Source organism: Brienomyrus brachyistius, chromosome 16 (genome assembly GCF_023856365.1).
Source record: "Brienomyrus brachyistius isolate T26 chromosome 16, BBRACH_0.4, whole genome shotgun sequence".
In the NCBI taxonomy this organism is placed as follows: domain Eukaryota; kingdom Metazoa; phylum Chordata; class Actinopteri; order Osteoglossiformes; family Mormyridae; genus Brienomyrus; species Brienomyrus brachyistius.
The window spans coordinates 11525511-11549874 of NC_064548.1; the positions used below are offsets into that span (position 1 = coordinate 11525511).

A 24364-nucleotide genomic window follows, 5' to 3' on the forward strand; every position below is an offset into this window, starting at 1 on the left:
TCAGTATTTCTGTGCTGTGCCCCAGCAAAATCTCACGTTCAGCTTTGAATAACAAAATAATTTTATTTGGCAGTGCCTGAGGTTCACAATGGGACAAGACACTCACTGTCTTATCGGTCGAGAAGGAACAAATAAGCTCAGTCACTCATCTGACAATCAAAAAGTTATCAGAAAGTGTGAACTCTCTGCTGATGCTCATTGGTACACCCTAGAAATAAATTTTTACATAATTATATTCTTTTTTTATTTTTATGGGATCATGTGACGGCAGCAACCCCAAATTGTGAGTCCTCTGCTATAAAGCAAATGTCAGAAATGCTGAGCAATAATTTTTGCTTCATTACGTTTTTAGTTATTATAAACTATAGTACATGGGAATGCTTGCGTATATTGAATGCACACTTTATTTACAAGCAATGTTGATGGAGCAGGGAATGAGTAGTACATTTCAAATTATTTTTACAAGCATTTTAAAAGCACACAAATATTAAAAAAATGTTCAAGCCTTAAAACCAAGCCAAGACCATGATAAAAAGTTTTAGTTATCAAGAAAAGACAGACCATTTCTGTAGTACAGTCATGGCAGAGGTGTCACACTTTCTGAAAGCTGCCGTCAGATGGCATGACCCCATAAAAATCCAGGAAAACACCGTGACACAGCAGTTTAAAATTCTTCAGGTAATTTATCATAAATAGAAATTATAATCCTGGAAAGAATACATTACTGGGATGTACAGGTCAGGGGTGACTTTTTCTGACATCTGATGTGAGATTTTGTGACCTCAGTGTGACTTGCAGAAAAGCAACAATACATCATTCAAAATGTCTTTTCACACTTCTTTTATCTTCAAATTATATATACGAGGTATATATGTAGTTCACAGTACACAGTTTCGTATATCGCAAAATTGGCTAAACAACTGTTTATCAGAAAGTCATTTAAAAACATTTATTTATTTGAAATCTACATTTACATACATGGCTATATTCTTTGTTTGTTTTGCCCACTTAGAAAAAAATATATATGAAAAATAAAATAAAAGCGAACAAACGTGAACAATCGCAACATCGGATACATGTCTTACAGCTCAGAAATACCCACTTTTACAGGCACCTGTATAATTTGCGAAATTGTATTTTTAAATAAAATACAGAAGAGCTATTCCCAATTACAGCTCCCGAGATGACACTAAGAAATACAAATAAGAGGAAGGAACAGAAAGCAAAAAACGCTGATTCCATGAAAAAGTTAAAATGATTACAGTACGTAAAATGCGCAGAGGACTCGTGCACGTGAAACACGTGAAGCAGCGACACTGGAGTAAAACATCACGGCGGTCGCAGAATACGGTGTAACAATGACACCACACTTACCGATTGAGGGAAAAAAACTGTTTACAGTGGTTAGTTGGCTACCAGGATATGGACATATACTAATTAAGGATTATTTGAAGAAAGAAGCTGAACTAAAACCTCTGTCCTGTTTGCTGTTTAATTGTCTTTAATAGAAAACTATGGTGGTCATAATCCGGGGGGAACATATGTGTTGTAATAACATATTTCATGAACGATGCGCTCTTTCAAACAATTCGAGGAAGTGAATGTGACCGCTCGGTTCATTACTGAATACTGCCGTTCACAACCGACATGTGCCTTCTTTCGTCCCCCACTGGTGTAATGAGGTACTGACGTGCGAAAGAGTCAGAGCATGAAACATTAAGAGTAACATGATATGTAAAATGTGTTTAAGGACTATAGATCATTTTAAATTAGATATCCATGCAATCGGTTTAAGTAACATGATATGTAATAAATATATATGTAATTAGTGAGGAGTTTGCGTGGGTTTAAGTTATTTAGGTGCCTCGTAGTTGTCTATGGTGTGTGCACTGCTCGTTTGCGTGTGGCTATTCGGAAAGGTACTAAAAAAATTACAGTTTTCGGCCTTACACTGTTTAAATTTAATTTCTGGTGAAAAACATAAATGTAAAAAACACGTATAAAAACTCTGACTAATGTGTATATACAAATACAAACTACGTCTTCTTAATTTTAAAACTTACATTACAGAAGGCCTTTAGAAAGCACTCGAAGCACAAAGATATAGGCTGCTCAATGTTTCGTAGCGCTGCCCCCATGTGGTTGAGCGAAAAAGAGACAATTGAAGAGTCAATTCTTTGGAAATTGCGTAAAGCAAAATATATCTCCAAACACAGACTGTCTTGTGGATACCAATCGAAATGTATTAAGAAAAAAATTAACGATTAAAAAAGGCAAAACCTTATTTCTCTAATGTTGTCTAATAAGGTCTTAGGCAGTCAAAGAAAATGTTTAAAGCTATTTAACTTTTTGTAAGTGTATACATGCTCAGAAAAAAATATACAATTTAACATTATGGTACGTGCAGATTAACAGGAAACACTACAAAAACTAAACATTTCTTTTCTTCTCTAAAAAGTTACTGCGATATTGTGGGCTGGCTAGATTAATACCGCTTTGGTTCCAAAAACTCCTCAAGGGCACCTCAACCATTCCATGTATTCATTACATTTTATCATCAGCTAAATTAATTAGATTAGTTACATAACTCAATGAGGTATTGATTAGCCAAACATGGCAAGCTAGTGGTAGTGTCGAAAAATACTGGGATCTCTAAACTGACAATATTGGAATTGTCTAATGTCCCATTGAAGTGTACCCCAGCCTCATACCCTGCACTGATGGCACAAGGCCACCTATGATCTTGACCACAACAGCTGCGTAAATGGACTTCCCCTTTGCATTTTTATCCTTAACTCCCATCTTCGAGGGCACCGCATGTTGGTTTGCCCTGTGATGTGACCCCCAAGCTATGGTGTTACAGGCTTGCCTGTGGTCTCCTCCTCTCTCTGTTCTCCTGTCCTGCAAGGGGTGCTATGACACCTAGAGGTCTTATGTGGAAAGTCCTGGGAGATTATAAAGGTCAGAAAGGTATGCCCGCAGGAGAGATGATTATGATGGCGTTTCTCCGCTGTGATTGTTTAGTGTACAACTCTAAATGTTGTATTTTTGTTCACTGCTGGAAGGGGGTAAGCACCATTTTGTTTGTAAACCTTCTTAGTTGTTTTTGGTGTAGCCTGGGAGGTAGGGTAGTTGTAGTTTTCTTGTCTTTCTTCCTGGTAGGCAAGTGTAGTGTGTTTGGGGATTTTGTTTATTTTTGCCTGGCTTGCCCCTGGAGACACAGCATGACCATTTTGTATTATACACTTGTGTATGTTATGTATATAGTAGGTTGGTGACTTAGGCACAATAAATTGTACAGCCCTTCTGGAACTTGTTAGCAGTGTTTTATGTACCTGTACTTGTACAAATGGCAAATAAACCATTTATCAGAAAGAGACAGCAGTTTTAAAAAATAGTTTTGGACAAATTCCATTTATCACAACATATTGGCTTTACTAAACATCTCCATACATTGTTAAAATTTTACTCGAAATGTTACACAATATTAAATAAGAACAATTTCAAAATGTTTGTTCAGATGTTTGCGTATTTATTTGTATTGGGCCAGTTTTTCATAAAATTCACAATTAACTTTGGAAACTTAAAATGTATGTGGCACTACATTTTTAAAAATCACATCAATTTACAAATAAAAACAACCGGAAATAAATATAGAATTTAATTTTTAATAGCATGCTTTAAGATGCAAAGGGAGTATACTTTAAAATGACAATTATGAATAGACTGAATATAATTCCCATAATTTTAATTTAAAAAGCTTTTACAGTTCTAATCCACATTTTCTAGCAAAGCTTTCCTTTAATTTTGTACATGGATGTACACAAGAATAACAGCAATCTGCACATCTTTAAAAGCTGGTTAACTCTGCTTGTATTTGCATAATATACAATCCATATTTACTTAAAACAGTAAGTTTATGCCAGTATCAAAGGCTTTTAGGAGGCAGGGTCTGCGAACTGTGGCACACTACAAAAATTGCAGCAACCGTCAAAGATATATATATTTAAAAAAAAAAAATTAAAACTTATAAAATACAATGCTTACTGTCTACAAACAGGAAATCTGCCTAAGGCCTAGAAATCTAAAGCACCGGGGAATACCAAATACAGAGGGTGCTTTCTATACATTCTACAGGTTTAGTAGCACCATGGAAGCTTGTGTCACCTGTCAGCAAAGGACAAGTAACAGGCCAGGTAAAGCTTTGGGAGGAAGAGATCAGTGCAAACAGTACTTTTCCTTACTGCTCTGTATGCAAGCGCGGAAGAGCCCACAATCCTTAATTCCACATGAGAAGGTTAATATGGCTTGGCAAGACAGACCAGAACAGAGATGGAAGGAATGCGGTGATACCCTTAGAATGACCGGGCTCTCTCTCTTTCCAACTTGCAACAGTCAGGTCCCCTGCTGCAGAGGCCCCATTAGCTGCCAAGGGAGGCCGTCTCAAGAGCCTCATCAAGATGTTGCCCTGCCTCCTGCTGCTGAAGCCTCCTTTCCTCCACCAGCTTTATCTTGTCCCGGATGTGCTCTGCAGAGGAGGCCATGTCACTGGGGCTTCCGAAGTACTGCTCGCTCCTGTGGACACCCAATAAGTGGCAAGAGAACACAGTTTACCTTCTGCTAGTGAGGGTGACAGAAGGGAGGGGGGTAAGTGACGCCAAATCATTTTATTATGAGCACATCTAAATCAAACAGTCTGCAGGCAAGCTTTGATTTGAGTACACCTTGGGAAGGACTAGCCTGCATGAATGTCTCTCAGCTCTTACCCATCAGGGAAAACCACAGGTATAGTCAGTCTGTCCAGAAGAGCTTTCCCCACTGCTTCCACCTCCTCATATGTCTCCAAATCCATACCAATCTCAGGCTGTTCCACGCAATCTGTCAGGATCTAAGTTTGTAATGGAAACAAAAAGGAACCAGCATTTAAATACAAGGTCTGTTCACACAACAATACAAAGACTGCATCCCAGTACTTTCGAGGAATTTTGTAATGCAGGTTAAAAGTGATGTGAGGACGGATTTCCTGACCCCCAACCTGCCCTCTAACCAGTGCTGGTTGAAGGCCATGTGGCACTCTAAGCATGCATCACTGCTGGTGCCCCCCCCAGCTGAGGCAGAGTGAAATTGGCAAGTCAGAAGATGCCACCTAATTGTTTCCCTCTGTTTACCAGATGCATTTACCAGCACTACTAGGAGTGTACCTTCTCAGCTGCAATGTGGAAGGAGTTGGCCATCTCCAACCGCTGCACCCTTTCCTCAGATGTGACAGAAAACTGTTTCCAGATGCGATTGAGGCGTGGCAGAGTGTCACCTGATGAGCGTGTGGTGCAACGCAAAGACTGGCATAGGACCACAGTGGCCTGCAGGAGTTGCCTCCCATAGTCATATGTACTCTGGGACAAAAAAAAAAAAGTTAAGACTACTTGTACACACACACACACACACACACTTGTATTTATGTCTTTGTGGGGACTTTCTACAGGGAAAAACATTAATTTAAAAAATACCAGCAATCATATCCCCACAAAGTCAAAATAAGTTATCATATTGGATATTTGGTCCCCACAGTGTAATATACACGCAACCATAGCACGCACGCACGCACATGCACACACACACCCTTACAAAACTGTAGTGGTGGTAATAACCTGGCATAATACACAAAGCATTAAAATTCCATACCTGTGCAACATCCACAAATTTTTTGTGTTTCTCCAATAATATTTTGGTTTCCTGTGCATCGTCTCCTAGTCTGATATGAGTTTTCAGGAGAGCATCTAGAAGCTCTCCCAGCCATTCAACTGCCTGATTGCAGAAAAAAAATAAAACAAACATATATATGCAACATCTTTTCGAACATACAGTGTGGCACCAAGAAACTTTAAACTGTTATATTTGCAGGTGATGCTGTCAAACCTGTGCAGCATCTTCTTCACACTTAAAGAGCTGAACCATCTGGAGCATCTTCAGTCTCCTTACGTCCACCATGTCCTCACATCTTGATACAAAGCAGATTTTTTTTTTAAATCTTATAAAAGTACAGCTATATTTTTTTTTATACCACAGCACTGTTTAACTCTCAAATACATACAGGTGTCAATTTCCTATAACTTCACATGTAGTACCAGCCAGCTGAATCACAATAGTAAAAAAAGGTGCTATCATAATCTTCTATTATAGCTAACATTACTTAAAATTCGAGATACAGACTACAATTTAAAATAAGGGAAAACTTTACATCATTGGCAGAAGATAATACCGTATTAGCCCGAATACAGGATGGTAACTTTTTCCAAAACATCTAAGAAAAAACCAGTCTTCTCTTATATTCAAGGACTAGAATTTAAATGTCATTATGCACATACAACAGTAGATGTTGTAAATTATTTGGCTACTGGCTAACGATGGCCACATACTTCAAACATAATCGATGTCATATGCGACGATTGCCTGACGCAGTGTGACGCCTCATGGTTGGTCTGCAGGACTAATTATGCAGTTACTGGCACCATGCATACCTTTAAATAGTATAAGTTAATGTGCCTATTTGTGTGTTTATGTTATCTGTATATGACTTGACAATGCATATGTAATGTGCGTGTTTCGTGTGCAACCACAAGTGTCATGTAAATTGTTGGTTTCTCGGTCTCTACTGCTCCTCGTATAAAACCTAAAGTGGCTGTTAATAGAGGGTAACTCATTTTAAAAGAGCCGTTACCTCCCTTACTAAAATAACTCAATCACTCGCCACAATACTTATATGTTGTCGTCAAATAAGATTATAAAAACTTCTCCAGAAATAGTTGCTGTAAAAGTGGGGGGTGGTCTTATGTTCGGGCCAATATGGTAGCTCTACTGATAAAAGTGCTTTCAGCTCATAAGCATGAAAAATAATGTCTTTTGGTACAAACGAATAAGCCAAACGTGCAGTCATGCAGATTAAATGCTTGGCTTGAGGAGCATTAACATTTTTAAACACATTCCATTGTGCATCAGATGGTTCATTGTCTCCGCAGCTGTGAGTTTAAAAACATATAATGCATGGCTTATCGTACCTGAACCCTTAATTCATAAAAAACGATGACAGACTAACCTTTGTTTCCGCAGCTGCATGTCCTCCATGACGCTTTGTATGTGATCTATGCTTTCCTTGTTTTTGACTGTGATATCCTTCCCGTATGACCATGATGTCTGATTAGAGATCTGCTCAAGAAGGATTTGACCCTTTTCTCTCAAGACTTGCAGAGCACCCTCTGAAATCCAAACAGAAATGAAATCACATTAAACAGCCGTTTAGCTTTATTGCAAGACGGTCCCTTTCATTCAGCACTACCAAGTTTTTACGAAGGGTGCCTTTAGCCGGACTAAAACAATATTTAAAAAAATAAAAACAACTTACCAACGCTTTTTAGTTTTTCCTCCAGGTGCTTCAACGTCTGCTGCACAGCAGCTCCATCGGCGGGGGCCACGTCTGCACAGAGCATCCCCAACAACCCGTCCAGCTGCTGAGACAACTGACAGGAGGCAAACAGCGCTATCACCATTGACAGAGCTATGAGCACACTTGGCTAGCAACTGTACAATTAGGCATTAAACGTGGGACGTACATCCTGAGCAGTGCTGTGGAAATCATGGGCAGACTGCAGCACGTTCTGTCTAAACTCCAGCTGGCTAGCCTGTCTGTAGCAGACGTCGCTCAACTGCTGCTGCAGTCCCTTCAGCTCCACCAGGTCCTCCTCATCCCCTGCGTTGAGCAGCGCTGCGATCTGTTGGTTCAGCTCCACGTAGACAGCAAACCACTCCTGTATTACGTCGACATTCGGAATGACCAGGCGGCAGCGTCATGCATTAACAGAGCTGTTCACAACAATCGACCACCACCACCACAACAATAAAACATTGACACAATGCTCACATTTATCACTGTATTACATCACATTTCGCCAAACTGTTTGTTAAAGAGGAATGAACGTTTCAGTTTTATCTAAAGACCATATAATTGTGGTCACCTATGCAGAAATGTTACCTCTGCTAATCTAATGAAGGTCATACATTATTACAGCGACTAATGAGGCAAAGGGAAAACAAATTCACACCCGATCTTGAAAGGTCAAAGACAATTGCATAAATGTGTTCAATCTGAATAACTACATTAATAATATTCCACTGATCTAATTAAAGTATTCTCTGCTGTCAAAAGTGACTGCCCTTAACAAGCGTGATTAATGTACTCCTTGGATAAAGCTGAACGCCTCCTGCTTTCCAAGTCATCTGTACTTGAAAAGGTCAATTATTAAACATAGTCAGTTCAAAGTACATTTCTTTAAAAAGTGATTTGGGACAATCCATAAAAATGTGCAAATCAGGTGTCGGCTCACGGACAATGGGGCTTCTCAGTTTCCCTTTCATTAAGAACAGCGGGGGGAACGGGGAAGGGGGCGTGGCCTATAGAGGGAGCAGATGGGCAGGTGCTTACACTGTGCTGACTTTCGATCTCCTCGTGCTTTTGCTGCAGTGCCTGGGAGGCTCTGGTGGAGTCGCCGATCCCCCACTGTGCGCGGAGCTGCTCTGTGCCAGGGCCCTCCAGCCAATTCACAACCTGTGCACCAAAGGGGTGCGTTCGTTAACGTGCCTTTAATTACTGCACCAGTTCCAACACTAGAAAACTTCCACAGGGCCAAGAAGGGGAACTCGTTTCATTAACATCTGACTCATTCAAACATGAGCAAAAAATATGCATTTCAAAACACATAAGCAGCACATATGGGGGAGGCGGGATAGATCATAAAACAGAAAGATCAGCAGTAGTATTATAAGACACAGATTGTATTACCATAGTAACAAACATTTGATTCTGATTTTTAGATTTTGTCCTTGTGATGAATGATACATAGCAACAGCAACAACATTCACTACAGAACTGGTCCTTCTTCTGCCATTAACAACTTTCAGTAGCACAACGCAGGTTGTTTTTCTGGGTTTGACATGGCATCAGTGGGACCAGGCATAATCTAAAGATTCTTTTAACACCAGAATGCAACAAGAACTACTACAGTTTTATCATAGCACAAACAGACCTTTACAACTCCCAGAACTATAATTTGATTTTTTTAATCACAAAAAGATGACAAGAAAAAAAAAAAAAAAAACTGCCAAGGTCATTTGGTGTTAGCCAAAACTCCGTCAAAATATAAAATATAAAGTACAGATTAATAGTTGGAGAGTGAGCTTGGGGTACTGGCAAACATTATAAAACACAAAGTGAATGAGAGAGGTGCAAGAGGGAGAAGCAAATTCACCCCTAGTTGTGAAAGACATTTCTTGGTTCACTTCTCCCTGAAGAGTAACCATGTATGGATTCAAAGGAAAAACATCTCAGCTTTTCAGCTTTTTTGAATTGCGTCTCAGGCGTCTCAATTCAATAGGATTCCCTCGATATGTCTCCAACCGCTTGCAGTCAGGGCTACATACATTCATTTTTACTTTTATATTTATTCGTTTTAGCAGACATTTTTGGCCAGAACAATCCAAAAGCAAGGATCAGAGAGCAGAATCAGCAACAGAGATTATGGTCCCTGTTCAAGGGCCTAAGAGCAGCATCACTTTGACAGCCGTGGGATTTGAACCACCAACCTTCCGATTACAGAGTCACATATACCTGCATGACCTTGGTCTGGATCTCTTCCAGCTGTGTGCGCTTGCTGCGCTGACGACACACCTCCTGGTACTTGGTGTACTGCTCCCTCAGTGAATCCAGCAGTTTCATGACCTGGGGCTGAGCCAGCAGCTCGTCATCCATGGGCGACCAGGCTGTCCCGCCCTCAGAACCGTTGAAGCGGCGCTGCTGTAGCTCTGACAGCAGCTCATGGCCTAGAGTGAGCAGTAACCAATCAAAGGAGTCTCAAAGCAGCAGTACCATGCTTACTCTGGTCATGGCTACATCTAGTCACGCACTTTTATTTATAATGAATAATGCATTTATGAATCTGATACAGTCAGTCACTCGGGATCCAGCTTTAGCCACAGAAAAAAATGAAGAAATCTTGGCTATAAGACAGATCACAAGCCTAAGAACCAGGAAAACCACCAGGGAGGGGGAGATGAGTCATTTTAGCTAATTCGACTTGGTATCGCCAAGCTTCCAACAGGACTATGAGCAACATAAAGTTCCCGGGGAACGATTTGTTCTCTGCTTTATTCACACAAGGATACATTCCAATACATCAATATCTCTGGCGCCAAAAATGTCTAACCCACATTATACCTCCTTTATTTATATCAAAGTATCATTTTTCATAAAAATAAGTTGGCCCTTATTCGAATTTGCCTTTTCGTCTTTTTCGGTGATGAAAGGACAAGTATAACTGTGAGAAAAACTCTGTTACCGCCTCATTATGCAAGGCATTTGGAATTTGTGGCTGACACGCTGTTTTCATCTGTGGGAAGCATTGCAAGGGAGACACATAGGCCATTTCTACAAACAACGTTCTCATTATTGCCCCAGCTCTGCCTCCTGTCACTAGTTCTGTTGAAATATTTCAAAACTGAAGGCTAGGGCTACCCCACAAATAAAGCTGAAAACGGTGTGTTTACTTAAGGCTTGTGGGTAGGAGGACTAAGCTGATGACACGTTATTCTGGAACATCCAACCACCATCCACAACCACAGAGCCAATTCTATTTGTGTAACCGTAGCATTGAAATTAAATTGCCCGAAACAGTGCTTGTGTGTGCACACAAACATTACAAGGAAAAGGTGGATTTCTGGTATATGCTTTGACTCAAAATACATGAGAGCCACAAAAAACTGAAGATAAAACTCACCAGTCTGGAGTACAGTTTCTGGGTCAAAGGACGGGAGAAAGCTACAGTCTGTGGGTCTGGTGAGAAAACAAAGAAGCTTGTTTAAAAATTCCTGCCATTACAGTATCAACAACACATTCAGTCAAGCAGATAAATATGAAATGAAAATCTACATATGAGACTAATACAATTCATGAAAACATTTCTCAATACAGGAAAAGTTAATGCCTGTGGGTGATTCCCTTTAATAGAAGGACTTAAATCAATGACTCAAGGTATTTTCATAATATTTCTTCAATTGTTTTCTTAAAATATCATTCCCAATATAAAAATTCCTCACAGGTCCGCTGCCCATACTATCACACTATGCACCTTTCTTTGTCTGGATGGTTCCCTGCCTCAGTCTCGTTGATGACCGCAAGTTCATCCAGCAGGGATGTGGACTCCTTGGTGAACTTCTCAAAGACCTAAGATGAGGATAAATCTCTTTAATGCCGGACCTACAAAAAAATAAAGTCGCCAATACAGCCAGCAAGGTTCCTGTGGCTGCAAGAGTTTGAAAGATGACAGCTGTGGTCTAAAGAGTTGGGCCGATGTATGTGCTTGCAGTGGCTTCAGTGCGAGAAAGCTCTTTGTGCCATACGGTGGCAAAAGCTTACCAGCCTTTTGTTTAGCCAGTCCATGTGATCGTACACAAGACTGCCCCCAAACTCATCCGTCAGCTGACAAGGCTCAATGTACCGTGTAAGTTTATTGGCAGACACAAGAATAACCTGCAAGAAAGAGAGGCGCAAGATGTTATTAAAACCCCAGTGTGGCTTTAACTGTGACTTCACAATGAAGACTGAGTGATACTGACAGAATAAAACGAAAGCGCATTTAGCAGAGCGACGAGACCAAATTGCCTTTTGGGTTTTGAGTGCAAGACAATATGCTGACGGCCTTGTTATCGATTGCTAATGCAGCAGAATCTTCTGGGAAGCTGAGTCTGGTAAACGGCTGCCTCAAAGAAGGCAACAATACCCAATTTATTCAAAATTGATAAAACGTCAACTGCAGAGAACCATCAGCCATGCAAAGTATTGGTGCAACCACCTCTGGTGAGCTGTGTCCCAGAAAAGGTTGTTCACACTAGGCAAAGGCATGAGCCCTTTTGTTGACTGTTCACACATTCCTCATGATTAGGGCCTGACAACAGCAGCTGCTGGCATGGTGATCTACCCAAGTCTCTGTGGCCCACTGCTCTGAGTCACTGCTTTCCTGTCGCCCAGCTCTAACTCGATCGGTCCCGGTGTGACACGGCCACGCCAGTCAACAGCTGCCCTTGCAGATGTGCACAGCTGAATCAACACACTAGAAACAGTGTGACTGGTCTGTAGCAAAATAAGTCTGGTACAAATCACAGAGAGATCCGAAGGAGGGGGAGGCAAATACTCGTAATTAGCATGCCCAGGCATTGCATTGTACTCAACATGCCGCGCACATGTCACCAAAAAAAAACAACAACAAAAAAATTAAACTCTGGAACAATATAGGTAATGAGTGATGCTAGAGATGTCTGCTCAACTTCTATGAATGCTAACATTAGTTAAATGTGCAGTCAAATGTGTTTCAATATCAATACTATCTAAAAGTACTACTTTTTGAAAGCAAAATACAGAACTAAAGGAAAACCTTAAACACAAAGAAAATGTAAAAGAAAAACAGAATGATCGATTCCATACTAGTATCGCTTTATATGAAATTACTGCTGAATTGAGAAAAGTGTTATTTAAATCTGTACCTTGAAACATTGTTGCAGCTTTTGGGAGTACAGTAATCCAAAAATCAATAGAATGACAGTTTAAAAATGGCTTCAAAGGATTCCACACCAACAAAAAAAATGTGAAGATTTCTACTAATGTAGATAGTTTATCACAACAGCAATGCTTCCTGGGAACTACAAAGTGCCCAACGGAAAGACAGCAGCATGGTTATGGAATTAACTGAACAATTCAGTCCCTAAAAATAGCTAGTCATGCTGGGCATGTGGGGGACTTCACCTTCAGAACAGAATGCTCATTTTGTTACAAATCCACACACTTCAATAATTATCCCATATTGGCTTTGGGCCACCAATTTTCAAATCCCCCAGCAAGTTCTGAGACATTACCAACCAGTGTATAAAAATTTACAACCCACTGTCCAACAAAGAGAGAATGTGTGTCTGTCTGTGTGTGTGTGTGAGAGATACACCCTAGCATACCACATTTTTCTTCAATCTCTGAGGATTTCTCATCAAGATTAATTAAATTCAGACCAATTTAGACCTTATAATTAACAGCCAAAGAAAGAGAAATGTGAAAGGAGATGAGATCCCAGACTGCAGAAAAAAAGAAATCTCCAAGATTAACACAATAGCAATGTTTTGTTCCTTTCTGTTTAACCTACATATCAGGGTGGTAGTTGAAATTTACCTGGCGACATAGAAGGAATAAATGACAGAAACTCAAGCAATGGGCCTAAAATCCAGGAGACATCATGGAAGACTGGGCAAAGGAAATGGATCAGTCCATATGCATATTTAACATCGATAGGTCTTTTGCCCAGACACATGTGCCTAAAAAGGCCAGGTTCCAGTTACAGATCTCAATGGGACCTCAGTGAGTATCTAGGATACGCTACATAGGAGATGAGGGGATACGCTTATCTGCCGCTTCGTTATTACATAATGTATAAGCTATTAAAGAGCCAGCTCCAATGTAGGCCACACAGCCCATTCAAAGCTGACTTATCCAAGGTAATGCTCACATTTTTTTGGAGGAAGAAGCATAAGTTCATGTCTGTTTAAGTAAATAAATCACAAAGGTGACTCATTAACAAGTCAGCATACTTGGGGCTAAGGAATTAAAAAAGCTAATAATGTTGAGCTGCCTTAGAAAAAAAAATATCTGTGGAAAGGCTAAATAAGACCATCTGTATCATTGTTTTTAGAACTACGCACGTCCAAAAGATCTTCATAATGAGAACGACATGGACAAAGGTATATTTCCCCCCCCATCTACCATAAATTATGAAAATGCCATTATTTTTCCTGCCATCTGCCTCTATCTCAGACAACAGCCCCAACCAGCTTCCACTTTAGAGAGTGAATGGAAAGATCCCAAAGGGCCACCACTCAGTGCCATACCATTGTAACAATAGCTCTCAGCTCGGAGCATGACTCACGGTGCATTGTTTATTCACTGAGTGGCTACGGGCTCCTCTGCTGTAGGGTCTGTGCAGACATAGCCTGACCGCCCACCACGAACTTAAAACCAAAACAGGGCGCATTAAGCTCTTTGTTTAGGATTCTAACACATCGGTCTTGGCCCGCACGACACCGAGTGCCAAGGTCAAGATGTCAGCACTGACTGCTCAGCAATTGCAATCTGAAAATTAAAATAGAGGGCCATGCTGCCCAAAGTCATTAACTAAACCGCAATATCACTGACTGCTCACCGGGGAAAGAGCTTAGGGGTGCAAGCCACACCGGGGGACCTTTGAGCCATGACCATTTATCATTGTCTTGTATTTAGGCAAACCAGAAATACATCAGGAAAAGAATAAAATAAAATCACTCACACCCCTTTCCATCATGGAGAGCAGCTCAAATTCAATTATAACAGGTTGACGTATTGGTTTCCCCCGCATTTTTAAATAGGATGTCAAAAAGTCTTAAAGAGAAGGAAATATGAAATGGGACAGAATGATGATAAAAATTAGCATGTAAAATCTGAATACATGCCTCAAATCCAAGCCTGTCCTTCTCTTTCCAGAAACAGAAATGGGTGACCTTCTTGTCCCAGAATTCATCAGGCTTCACAACACACACCAAGGACACCTCTGCTGGTATGACATTCTAGAGACAAACACAATCAAACAAATATAATGCAAAAGGTGCACAAACTATGAAACACCAGTATACAATAACAAACATCACATTTTCAATAAACCATAACAACAAATAGAAGCGAATGCTAAATCCCCCACAATACAGAGAAAAGTAATCGCATAGACATTTCTGCTCAATGCAAATACATATTTCCATAGATATATTATGTGATTTCCATGTACACTATGAGGCTTTTTTTGTAGATGTATGTGCATCTTCTTCCTTGCAAATATTTGTGTTTTTTTAAGGCTGTGCTGTGATGTGTACATACCACCAGCACTCTTCGGAGTTCACAGAATGACTTATGATGCAGAATCAAAAGTAAAGGCCAGATAGGAGAAACATATTCCCCGATGACTCAGGAGACCAGCATTTCAAACACAATTTTTTATATAAGCACTTTACCCCTTTTTAGTACTTTGGCGCCCAACAAATAAAAGGCAAAAATATCTGCCAAGCAATCTTTGCTGCCAAAATGAGGACAGGGCATAACAGTCAGCTTACTGAAAGGTCTAACTGTGTTAATGGGCCTAAAGGAGAGGTCACTGATTGTACTTCAGGCTTTTGGTCACAAGACACAATATATAAAAGGAAATATTAATACATCATAAAACAGTAGGAATGTATTTTATCAGTCACAAGAGTGAAGATAACCATATTTGATTATTGTGCATTTCCAGATGGATCATATGGCAATAAATGCCACTTGATCTCTGGGATACTTGTTTCCATTTGTCTTGTTAAAAAAGAAAAATGTATTGTAAAATGACCCATTTTAAGTCATAAAATACCAAAATATTACTATAGCAGAAAATGATTTTTTTAAAAGGATTATCCACATTGATCTCCTCATTGTGCAGGTCTTCCTAAATAAGTCACACATATAGGATTTAAGATTATTTAACATAATTTGCAAATGGGACAGTCTCTAATCTTCCATTCAAATTCAAAGCAACCTAGAGTAAATATTAAGTATGCTACTTGTGTCCTACAGCCCAGATTCATTGTCCCCTTGGTACATATACATGCCATTGTATTTTTCCTTAATTTTTTTTAATATATACTGTGCTGCGTCCAGTTATCACAGTGAATATTCATAACTGTGATGATTAATTAGTGCAACCACAGCACCAGATAAAAATGAAGCCAGCATGTATATAACTGGCCACAGGGGAAAACTCCACTGGGGGCACAATGAAACGCATCCTGCCAATTAGAACGCGAGCAGATGCACAAGGGAGAAAGATGACGCGAATTAATGCATTCCTTTGTTCCTACCTGCAACATCAGGACAACAGTCTTCACGATGTTCCACTGCGACTTCCTTCCATCCACAATGACAGTGAATCCTCTCGCTTTGCATTTCTCACTAGAGGTGGGGGAGGGGCAAGAGGACAACAGCAAAGTCAGAAATTAGAACTGCTTGATTCCAGTAAAAAAGGATTTGTTGCTCATATTTATATGCTCGTGAGCTGACGGCAGAGATCGTGAGTTTTGTCATACTATACAAGCGTGCTGAGAGAAACGAGATAATGTTCCCAGTGCCACACATTTATCTTTTCTCAATGAGTCCGTCCCAAAAGCAAAAGCCTAGGGATTTGTTGCCATTTTGATGACACCTGGGGGGTGTGATGCTATGCTAGGCTCATTAGCTAGCCGAAAGCCCCCCAACCCCACAAAGGAACCAATTTACTAAATGTCAGAGGGAGCAAACTGGGTCCATTCTAACAGCCTTGGAGCGTGACCTCTAAAGCTGAGCAGATAATATTATGAGGTGCAGGATGAGTACTGTGTTCAGACAAGGGCGAAGAACTCACTGCTGGTGTCTGATGGCAGCAGGGGATAAGGGCTTCCATGAAGGACATCGCCTACTCATATCCACCACTAGCATTCACTATTATCACTAACGGCGCTTATCCACTGCCACCAGGATCTGAGCCGTACGTGACCGTACCATGTACTGGCGATCACCGACTCCACCAGTAAATCAGAAGTGTAAAGAATATCACTTTAATTTGACATAAGCTCATTAAATCCATAGAGGCTTAGGGAGATGCTGGAAACACACTGCGTAACGAAAGCTTAGGTATGTTACGTATAGAATCACTTATCCCTTATAGGGTCAGGGTGAGTCTGGAGCCTATCCCAGGAATCACCAGGCTGAGGATACGCTGCCTTTGGAAGTCAGTCCATCACAGAACACACAACCATTACAAATTAAGAGTAATACACAGGCAGGTAACAATCAACCTCACCATTTTTTGGATACTGGAGGAAACTGGGACAACCCAGTGGAAACACACACAATCACAGGGAAAACATTGAGGACTACAAACACACCTGCAGCCAGGGCAGGAATCAATCGCTGAATACCAGTGGTGGGAGCTCACAATGCTAGCTAGCGAACCAGTGTGATGCCCGCATATATATTTAGGTGTGAAGACACCAAGGGGTTTGGAGTGGGCTGTGTGATCTCAGTCACATTTTCCGTCAGTCACCTCGGGATGCTAAGCAGGTAGTCAAGCGTAGAGCTCAGCTCCTCCATGCTGGTTTGCTCCGAGCACAGCGGGATGGTCAGGATCAGGCCACTGCGTCTGTCCTTGCCTCCTGAGACCCAGCGTGGTGCCAACAGTTGCATCAAGGAACATGGAGAGAAATGACAAAACAGGCATCAATGTTGAAGCTTCGGAATACAATAGGAAAAAAAAAATCCATACAGGGCATTGGCAGATCTAGGTCAACTTGTTCAAAGTGCAAAGTCAAGAGTATGATCTCAAACAGAGAATCAGGGCTCAGCAAACAGCACAGCAATGAGTGTTTTCTCAGATCTGCAAGAGGCTTGGGAAGGCTTAGTTTGAAGCATTATTACATCATCCATTAGTAATTGGCGATGAGGGCTATGCCTGAATGTTAACAGCTATCAATCCCAAAATAACCCAACTAGGTTTCAAATAATAAGTTCCTGCACTGCATTTGTTAATGCAAATCGGCTTTTATGAGAAAAGAGCACTTTTATGGCTCACTGTTTACCATCTCTACAATAAAAAATAAAAATATTAAATGAAACCATGTTTTTATATTTCTGAGTCACTTGTTTGTTGTACTCAACAATAAATGTTTGTGCATAACTATGAAATATCCCAAAAAAAAGCCCAAACGTTAACTAACCTGACTAAGTCGGCACTGAGGTCCAATTTTAACAAAAATAATGATTTCTGTTGTCATCAGTTCTTTTCAGGACTAATGAAAATGAATAATTCAGACACTCCATCCTGCCATCCTGTCTTTTGCCAATAGCATAGTAATTTAAATGCTGTGCAACTTCAGGCCATAAAACATAAAACAATATTCTGTACACAAGAAAATAAAACTAAACCTTAACATCCCATATGTGGAAATGCAATATATTGGTCACTTAAACATGGAATAAATGATTAGCATCCCAAAAAATCATTAACCAATCAACAGATATATATAGTGACAGCTTTGATTTGAAGCCATCACTGAAAACATACAGCTTATCAAAATCAACGCACAGATTAAACAACCAATGTTACTAAGGAGAGAGGAAGCAAGTGACCTTCAACAGATATGCAGAGGCAGGATCATCAAGACAGTGCCAAAACAGTGCATTTAAATAAAATAACATACTTGTCTTTTAAGTATGCAATTAATTTTAACATGAAAATTACACTGACAATTCTTTCTGCAATGGAGTACCACCCAAAAACCACTCCAAGTGCCAAGCAAATCATTTTCTACTTTAAAAAGCCAAAATGTTAACTAACCTGACTAAAATCGCATAAGAGTTTGACACTTTTTCACACTTTTTTTTTAAAACCAAGCCATGCCACCAGATCGTAATACTTCAGTCAAAAGCCAAATGTAATAAAATTAACATAATTAAAAGAAATGGCTAGCTGCAGCTAAGTTTTACCAATTACAATGTCAATATGCAATATACAATGTCTCATAGAGTTGAGCATTAATATATTTCACTCAAGCTCATTATAATTTCATTCCAGAGTTAAATTATCAGAAATATTAAGAAGCTGATGCATGGACATGTCATTATTCTCACCTGGCAGGTTTTTAGTGGTTTTGAGGATTAAAAAGCCTAATTATCAATTATGTACTGCGGTCAAAAATGGCCTCCACAACTTAAGATAAGCTCTCATACACTGTAGTATTCCAAACATAATTAAAATATCCATAAATATAAGAAAAATTAAGTATCTGCATCTTGCACATCAGAACTTCAGCAAGTCACCACTGTTATTGAATTTCCCATATTTTTACTATATAAGGACCCTACAAGCTCATTAGAAAACCACAAACCTCACAAGCCTCAGTTTTTTTATTATACTTTTTCTTAATAAAGGGGAATGTTTATAGGAAATGATCATTAAACAGATACCTTGGTTGTTTGACTTAAATTATGAGCACAGATGTACACATTAATTATCTCTCAGCTACTACTCCTTACCAATAGATCCCATCCTCTTTAATGTGAATCTTTTTCAAAAAGAATACTCTCGAAAGAAGACTTGAAGGATGACGTAAATAAGGCAATACCGCTAATACAATCCACTGATTAGCGGATGCAGACATTTAAAACAGCAAAATACAAGAAGATACGCCTGTTACCTGACAAAAATGCCAGTCTTTTCTTCAGGATAGGAAGAATAGCTGCAGCTTCCATACTGGTCAATTTTAAGTTTCAAATTCCAACCTAGAAAAAACAGAGTAAAAACAATTTAAAAATCATATATGAACAATATTTCTGTCGGGCGATATTTTTACTTTTAAAAAGTGTCACCTTCCAAAGTGATAGTAATCGGAATAGTGATACAATGAAGAAGAAAAAAAAAAAACACAAAAACGAGTTTAAACAAACAGTTCACAAATGGCAATGCATACAGAATGACAAGCACATATGTTCCTGAAAATACTGCTATAAGATGCTCCAATATTGTCCATGCAGCAGTACTCACAGTTGTGATAAAAAGGCTGTGAACCCTTTTAATTACGTGGAATTCTGTTTGAATGTCTGCTTAAAAAGACAGTCAATTAATAAGTAACACAGAGAATATTTAATACTGTCAAATGTTTACAAGTCTTTGCACAATCAAATCATTGATGAAAAAAGCAGGTCAGCTTCAGTCGTTATGCTGAACCGACCCCATCACACTGCTGCCATGTTACTTCTTGCTTACATACATATACACTGCATTGTGCATATAAACCCTTGTGTCCACCGTCTCTGTATTGTAAAAACCATCCCCGTCAATGTGTTGCATCATGGTACTGGGTTCACTGTATATGGATGATGTGACAAAGGCAACTTGGCTTGACACTTGAGTAGGGGACCACTGGGGTCAGGTATCGTAATACATGGGCCTGACCTTCATTAATAATTTTTATTTATCTTATGTAAAGCTGATAAGTACAATAAAGGCCAATCAAAACTTATTTCCGACGAAGAAGAGTGGATGAAGCTCATAATCCTGGAAAAGGTAACAAAGGGATTTCTAAAGACCCGGGCCTCCTTCAGTCCGTTGTCAGGCCGATAATTCAGAGATGGAAGAAATTCAGCACCACTGCTTCTCTCTCTACAAGTAGGTATCCTGAACGAGAGAAGTGTTCATCCAAAAAAATACGATTTCTGAAGACTACCTGAACTTTCCACAGTACTAATGGAACAAGTTGAACTTCTTGATAAATGCACACAGAGTTATGCTTGGAGAAGACACCATACACCGAAAGCACATATAAACTGTGAAGTATAGTTTAGGGCAGGGGTCACCAACATGGTGCCCGCGGACACCAGGATGCCCCCAAGGACCACCTGAGTTGCCCGTGGACCTGTTCTAAAAATAACACAACTCACCAATGAGCAAATAATATTGAATTTTACCCTGTTGCTATTCTTCTTTGCATTTATATAGATTTGAAAATGACAATATCTATTAAAAAGCATTTAAAACATGTTTATTACACATGGAGTTTAGGTAAGTTTAGGAGGGCGTTTCAAACTGGTAGCCCTTCGTATGGCTCGGTACCCGTGAAGTAGCTCTCAATTTCAAAAAGGTTGGTGACCCTTGGTTTAGGGAGTATAATTCTGCTTTGCTTCCATGACCAAGACAGCTTTCCATCTTCATGAAACTCAAATTAAGCTGTATCATGAAACTAGTACAATGACATTTTACAGCAAAACATCAGGGCATCTGTCTATGACCTAAAACTTTAAGTAAGTTGCGTCGTGCAACATGACAATGATCCAAAACACACAAGTAGATCAACAGTGTCTCAAACTGAAAGAAAAGCCTATATATAAAATGGTCAAGACAGAGTCCTGATCTCAATCATACTAAAATACTGTTGTGTGATTTGAAGCAGGCCATTAAAACAAGACAACCCAAAAATATCCTTGAAACGAGGAATACAATACCAGCTGTGCAGGACTAACCAGCAGCTACAGAAAGCCTGGCTGTTTATTGACAAAAAGAACGTTCCACTGTTTAATAAACATGAGCTCTTTCTCTCACAACTCTAAATACAAGTACAGCATATGCAGAGTTACCTAAATAATACTGTTTCAGCCTAACAGTTCGAACTCAGAAATGAAAATCTGCTTACAAGAAATAGCAATATACTGTAAATCACAAGACAATAAATTATCTTTCATATAATCCAACAGTTGTGGGTTCATGTCTTACAGAACTGTCACCTACCTGTACACAAATGTCTGATAGCTAATACACCTTCAGGCTTTTTCTTCACGTCCCATGTTCTGAAGAGGAGAGGCAAGTAAAAATGCATCACTTGGTTTAAGTTAACAAAAGTCTGACTGCCTTTGTCATCACGTAGCCCGGATACTAACCAAAAAGAAAGGGCAACAACTCTGGCTACCATGTAACAGCTATCAAGAAGTAACATTATTCCCGATATCCAGAGTCGGCAAGGTAGCAAACTGAGACTTAAGGAGAAATGGAAATGACGGAAGAAAACCCAACAGTCACCAATTAATCAATAGCTTGGCTAAATCTAAGATAGGAATAGCATCATCCATCTGAACGACGCCATCAGTCTGAAGATTGGGCTCACAAGCCTCTGCACTGCAGCCCAAACACCCTTCAGAAAGTGTACATTTAGCAAAGATTCGAAAAAGCTAGGTCCAAGCAGATCTCTTAACACTGGCTGGCAAACACAGAGCAGGCAAAAAGAAGACCATTAGGAGATTACAATGCGGCAAGCTTGAATTAGCCTAGCTATACATTCCAGTGGCATATTACAGAGCCCCTCTGAGTTACAGCATACCCTTTCTGCAATAAAGTGTCCTCAGACAGCTCACTAGGCAAAACCAAAGCACAGCTTACTCCATAACCTCGTGGAAAAAAACTCATTAAAATCAGACCACTGTAATGCTTTAAGCATAAAAATGAACATACACTTACTTTATGTTTCTTTGAGGTCCTGAAATGGTTTATAGCTGGTTTATATTTGAGGACAAAAATAAGTTAAATTTGTTTCGTTTCAGAGCTAATCTTGATCTGTGTTTACAGAAATTGATCACCACCGGAAAAAAGGAGCTCAAGTATCCTGCTTGACATTACAGGCAATGCACTAAACTAGTCAAACTAGTTAATGCTGAAACAATCAACCAACAATAAACATGACCAATGCCTCCCGCAACTGCTTCTTAAAACTGCAATGTAATTTATTTTATCAGGTGCCACACAATATTAAACCAACGCACGTCCTTACCCTCCTACTGAAAACCACCTTGAAAATATGCAAAATACTTCGGAGACTGGAAAAATCTCTCTCCGAGGCCACTTGTTCTTCACATTAATGTCGCGTTGGCATATTTGGTTTTTAAATGACCCATTTGGACTTCTTACCGTTTCTTTCTTGTAAAACAGTACAGTTGCTACCCAAAAACATACGCTGCCCGAATGTAGCGAGCTAGCTAGGACATACATCAGGGAGACATGCTTCATAATCTCAGGTTTCCCACATCTACGCTCTAACACAGCACCACCTAAATATGTTACACAAATTCTCTCTCCGCCATCACCAAAACACTGGGCTTTTCATACTGTAATACAGCATTTTTTTTTTTTTTGCTAAAATACGCGAAGTTGAATCCATGCTTAGGGCGCAGCCGCCACGAAACAAAAGCCCAAGGAAAGACCCTCCTCCCGGGCCTACTCTTAAGCGGAATCTCAGCAATACGGGCTCTTTTTGAAAAGAAAAGAAACTTGCTAAATACTCCGAAGCGCAACAAAGCATTAACGAAGCATTGCTTACTGCTTACCGGTGTTTGTTACGAAATGGTATTTTACGGCGACCGGTAACACGAGCTTTTCTCCCCACAGCACCAACACACTGCCAATGGGAGACCGCCCGCTTCCCCACTGTTACAGACTGCAGACACCGTGACCCATATTCCTGAAAATGGATGTTGCGTTTCCACCGTCTACCGGTCTAACAGCGTCCGATCCGGGATATATGAGATCCACTTCCACACCTACCTTAAAAAAATCCGTACTGGCGTCTCTTATGGGTAACTTCACTGCTTGCGATGGTTCTGTGAATGGCAGCTTGGCGTGACATTCAGCTTTTCTGCGTCCCAGTTTCACCGATCACTCTATTCGAGGGACTGCCGTGAGGTCACTTATGATCGCCCTCATTTCCGTCAAATATTATGATATATCCATTCATCTTGGTTGAACGCACGGGGAATTTCGCATAATCATATAGGTTTTACGATCACATATGTTTTGCTTCTTAGTGGGTTGGACCTACACGACCGAAGCCACTCCCCATAAGGACAATACTGGCAGAATAGCAGTCACTAATGCAAGCGGCTGCTGGGAAGGCTGGAAGCTCCGATGGCTCTGAACACTTTGACAATGTGCTGTTACTGGTTAGGCGGCAATCATTGTAATCATTGTAATGAACATCAACGGTCAGAATATTATCTAGTAATGGTTAATCTCGGGTGTGCCTCACTATAAAGCAAAATATTTTAATTAAGATGAAGTCGCGTATTCACAATTAAAGTAACAGTTAAACTAAAAACCTAAAAGACAACTTTTTTTTCACTGTTTGAAGCCGAAAGAATTTGACCCAGTTTCACTTACACTTTTAAGTATCCAGGCCTGGTGTTTTATCATAAAAAAGAAGAGTCTGCAAAAATATAAAACAATGTTGTATTTCACACATTCAAGCTATTTAGGGGGGAAAACTTTCTAATTGCAAAGTCAGGCTTAGAAGAGCATTTTCAAAACATCTGCTTTGGCACACTAGACCCCTGCCTGGAGAATTAAACTGGAATGATGTTTCTTTCCTACTCTGGCTTCTAAGATGAAGGTGGCACAGTGGATACCATGGTACCATTACATTATGCTCATTTATTTATGCGAGTGACTCGGCTGGCTAAGTCTCTGTGCCCATGATAAGAAGGTTGCCAGTTTGGGCCTTGTCCTGGGCTGAACAGTGACGTGATCATGGGCCCTTGAGCAAGGCCCTTAACCGCCAATTCCAGGCATGATAGCTGACCATGTGCTCTGTCCCCCAGAACTATGAAGAGCAAGATGGGGTAGGCGAAGAGATTCATTTTTAGGTACCTGTACAGTCATGG

At 40.0% G+C, this 24364-nt stretch overlaps 1 protein-coding gene across 6 annotated transcripts; it reads right to left on the minus strand.

The window, feature by feature from the left end:
• Nucleotides 1–3511: 3511 nt before the first annotated feature.
• sestd1 (SEC14 and spectrin domains 1) lies at nucleotides 3512–23552 on the minus strand. Of its 6 annotated transcripts, XM_048979533.1 has the most exons (20): nucleotides 23036–23229; nucleotides 22173–22207; nucleotides 21450–21508; nucleotides 19363–19447; nucleotides 17214–17322; nucleotides 15994–16084; nucleotides 14569–14682; nucleotides 11462–11575; nucleotides 11175–11269; nucleotides 10824–10879; nucleotides 9659–9870; nucleotides 8477–8599; nucleotides 7608–7802; nucleotides 7400–7514; nucleotides 7094–7253; nucleotides 5917–5998; nucleotides 5683–5805; nucleotides 5202–5393; nucleotides 4767–4888; nucleotides 3512–4575 (listed from the first exon to the last, which is right to left on the minus strand). In XM_048979533.1, the coding sequence occupies exons 4-20, from the start codon at nucleotides 19415–19417 to the stop codon at nucleotides 4422–4424; spliced, it is 2112 nt and encodes a 703-aa protein (XP_048835490.1). In that variant the 5' UTR covers nucleotides 19418–19447; nucleotides 21450–21508; nucleotides 22173–22207; nucleotides 23036–23229; the 3' UTR covers nucleotides 3512–4421. The 6 variants fall into 6 exon arrangements, with proteins under 6 accessions (XP_048835490.1, XP_048835489.1, XP_048835488.1 ...); XM_048979532.1 differs by lacking the exons at nucleotides 22173–22207; nucleotides 23036–23229 and adding an exon at nucleotides 23253–23552; XM_048979531.1 differs by lacking the exon at nucleotides 22173–22207.
• Between the last annotated feature and the right edge of the window lie 812 nt (nucleotides 23553–24364).

Bases quoted from the DNA above. Each gene is read 5' to 3' on its own strand.
- sestd1 (XM_048979530.1), bottom strand. From the start codon at position 19,417: ATGGAAGCTGCAGCTATTCTTCCTATCCTGAAGAAAAGACTGGCATTT. The intron at 5,999-7,093 runs GTTAGTCTGTCA...CTTTGTATCAAG, and splicing joins ATGCAGCTGCGGAAACAAAG to ATGTGAGGACATGGTGGACG. The intron at 4,889-5,201 runs GTACACTCCTAG...TTACAAACTTAG, and splicing joins TCCACATTGCAGCTGAGAAG to ATCCTGACAGATTGCGTGGA.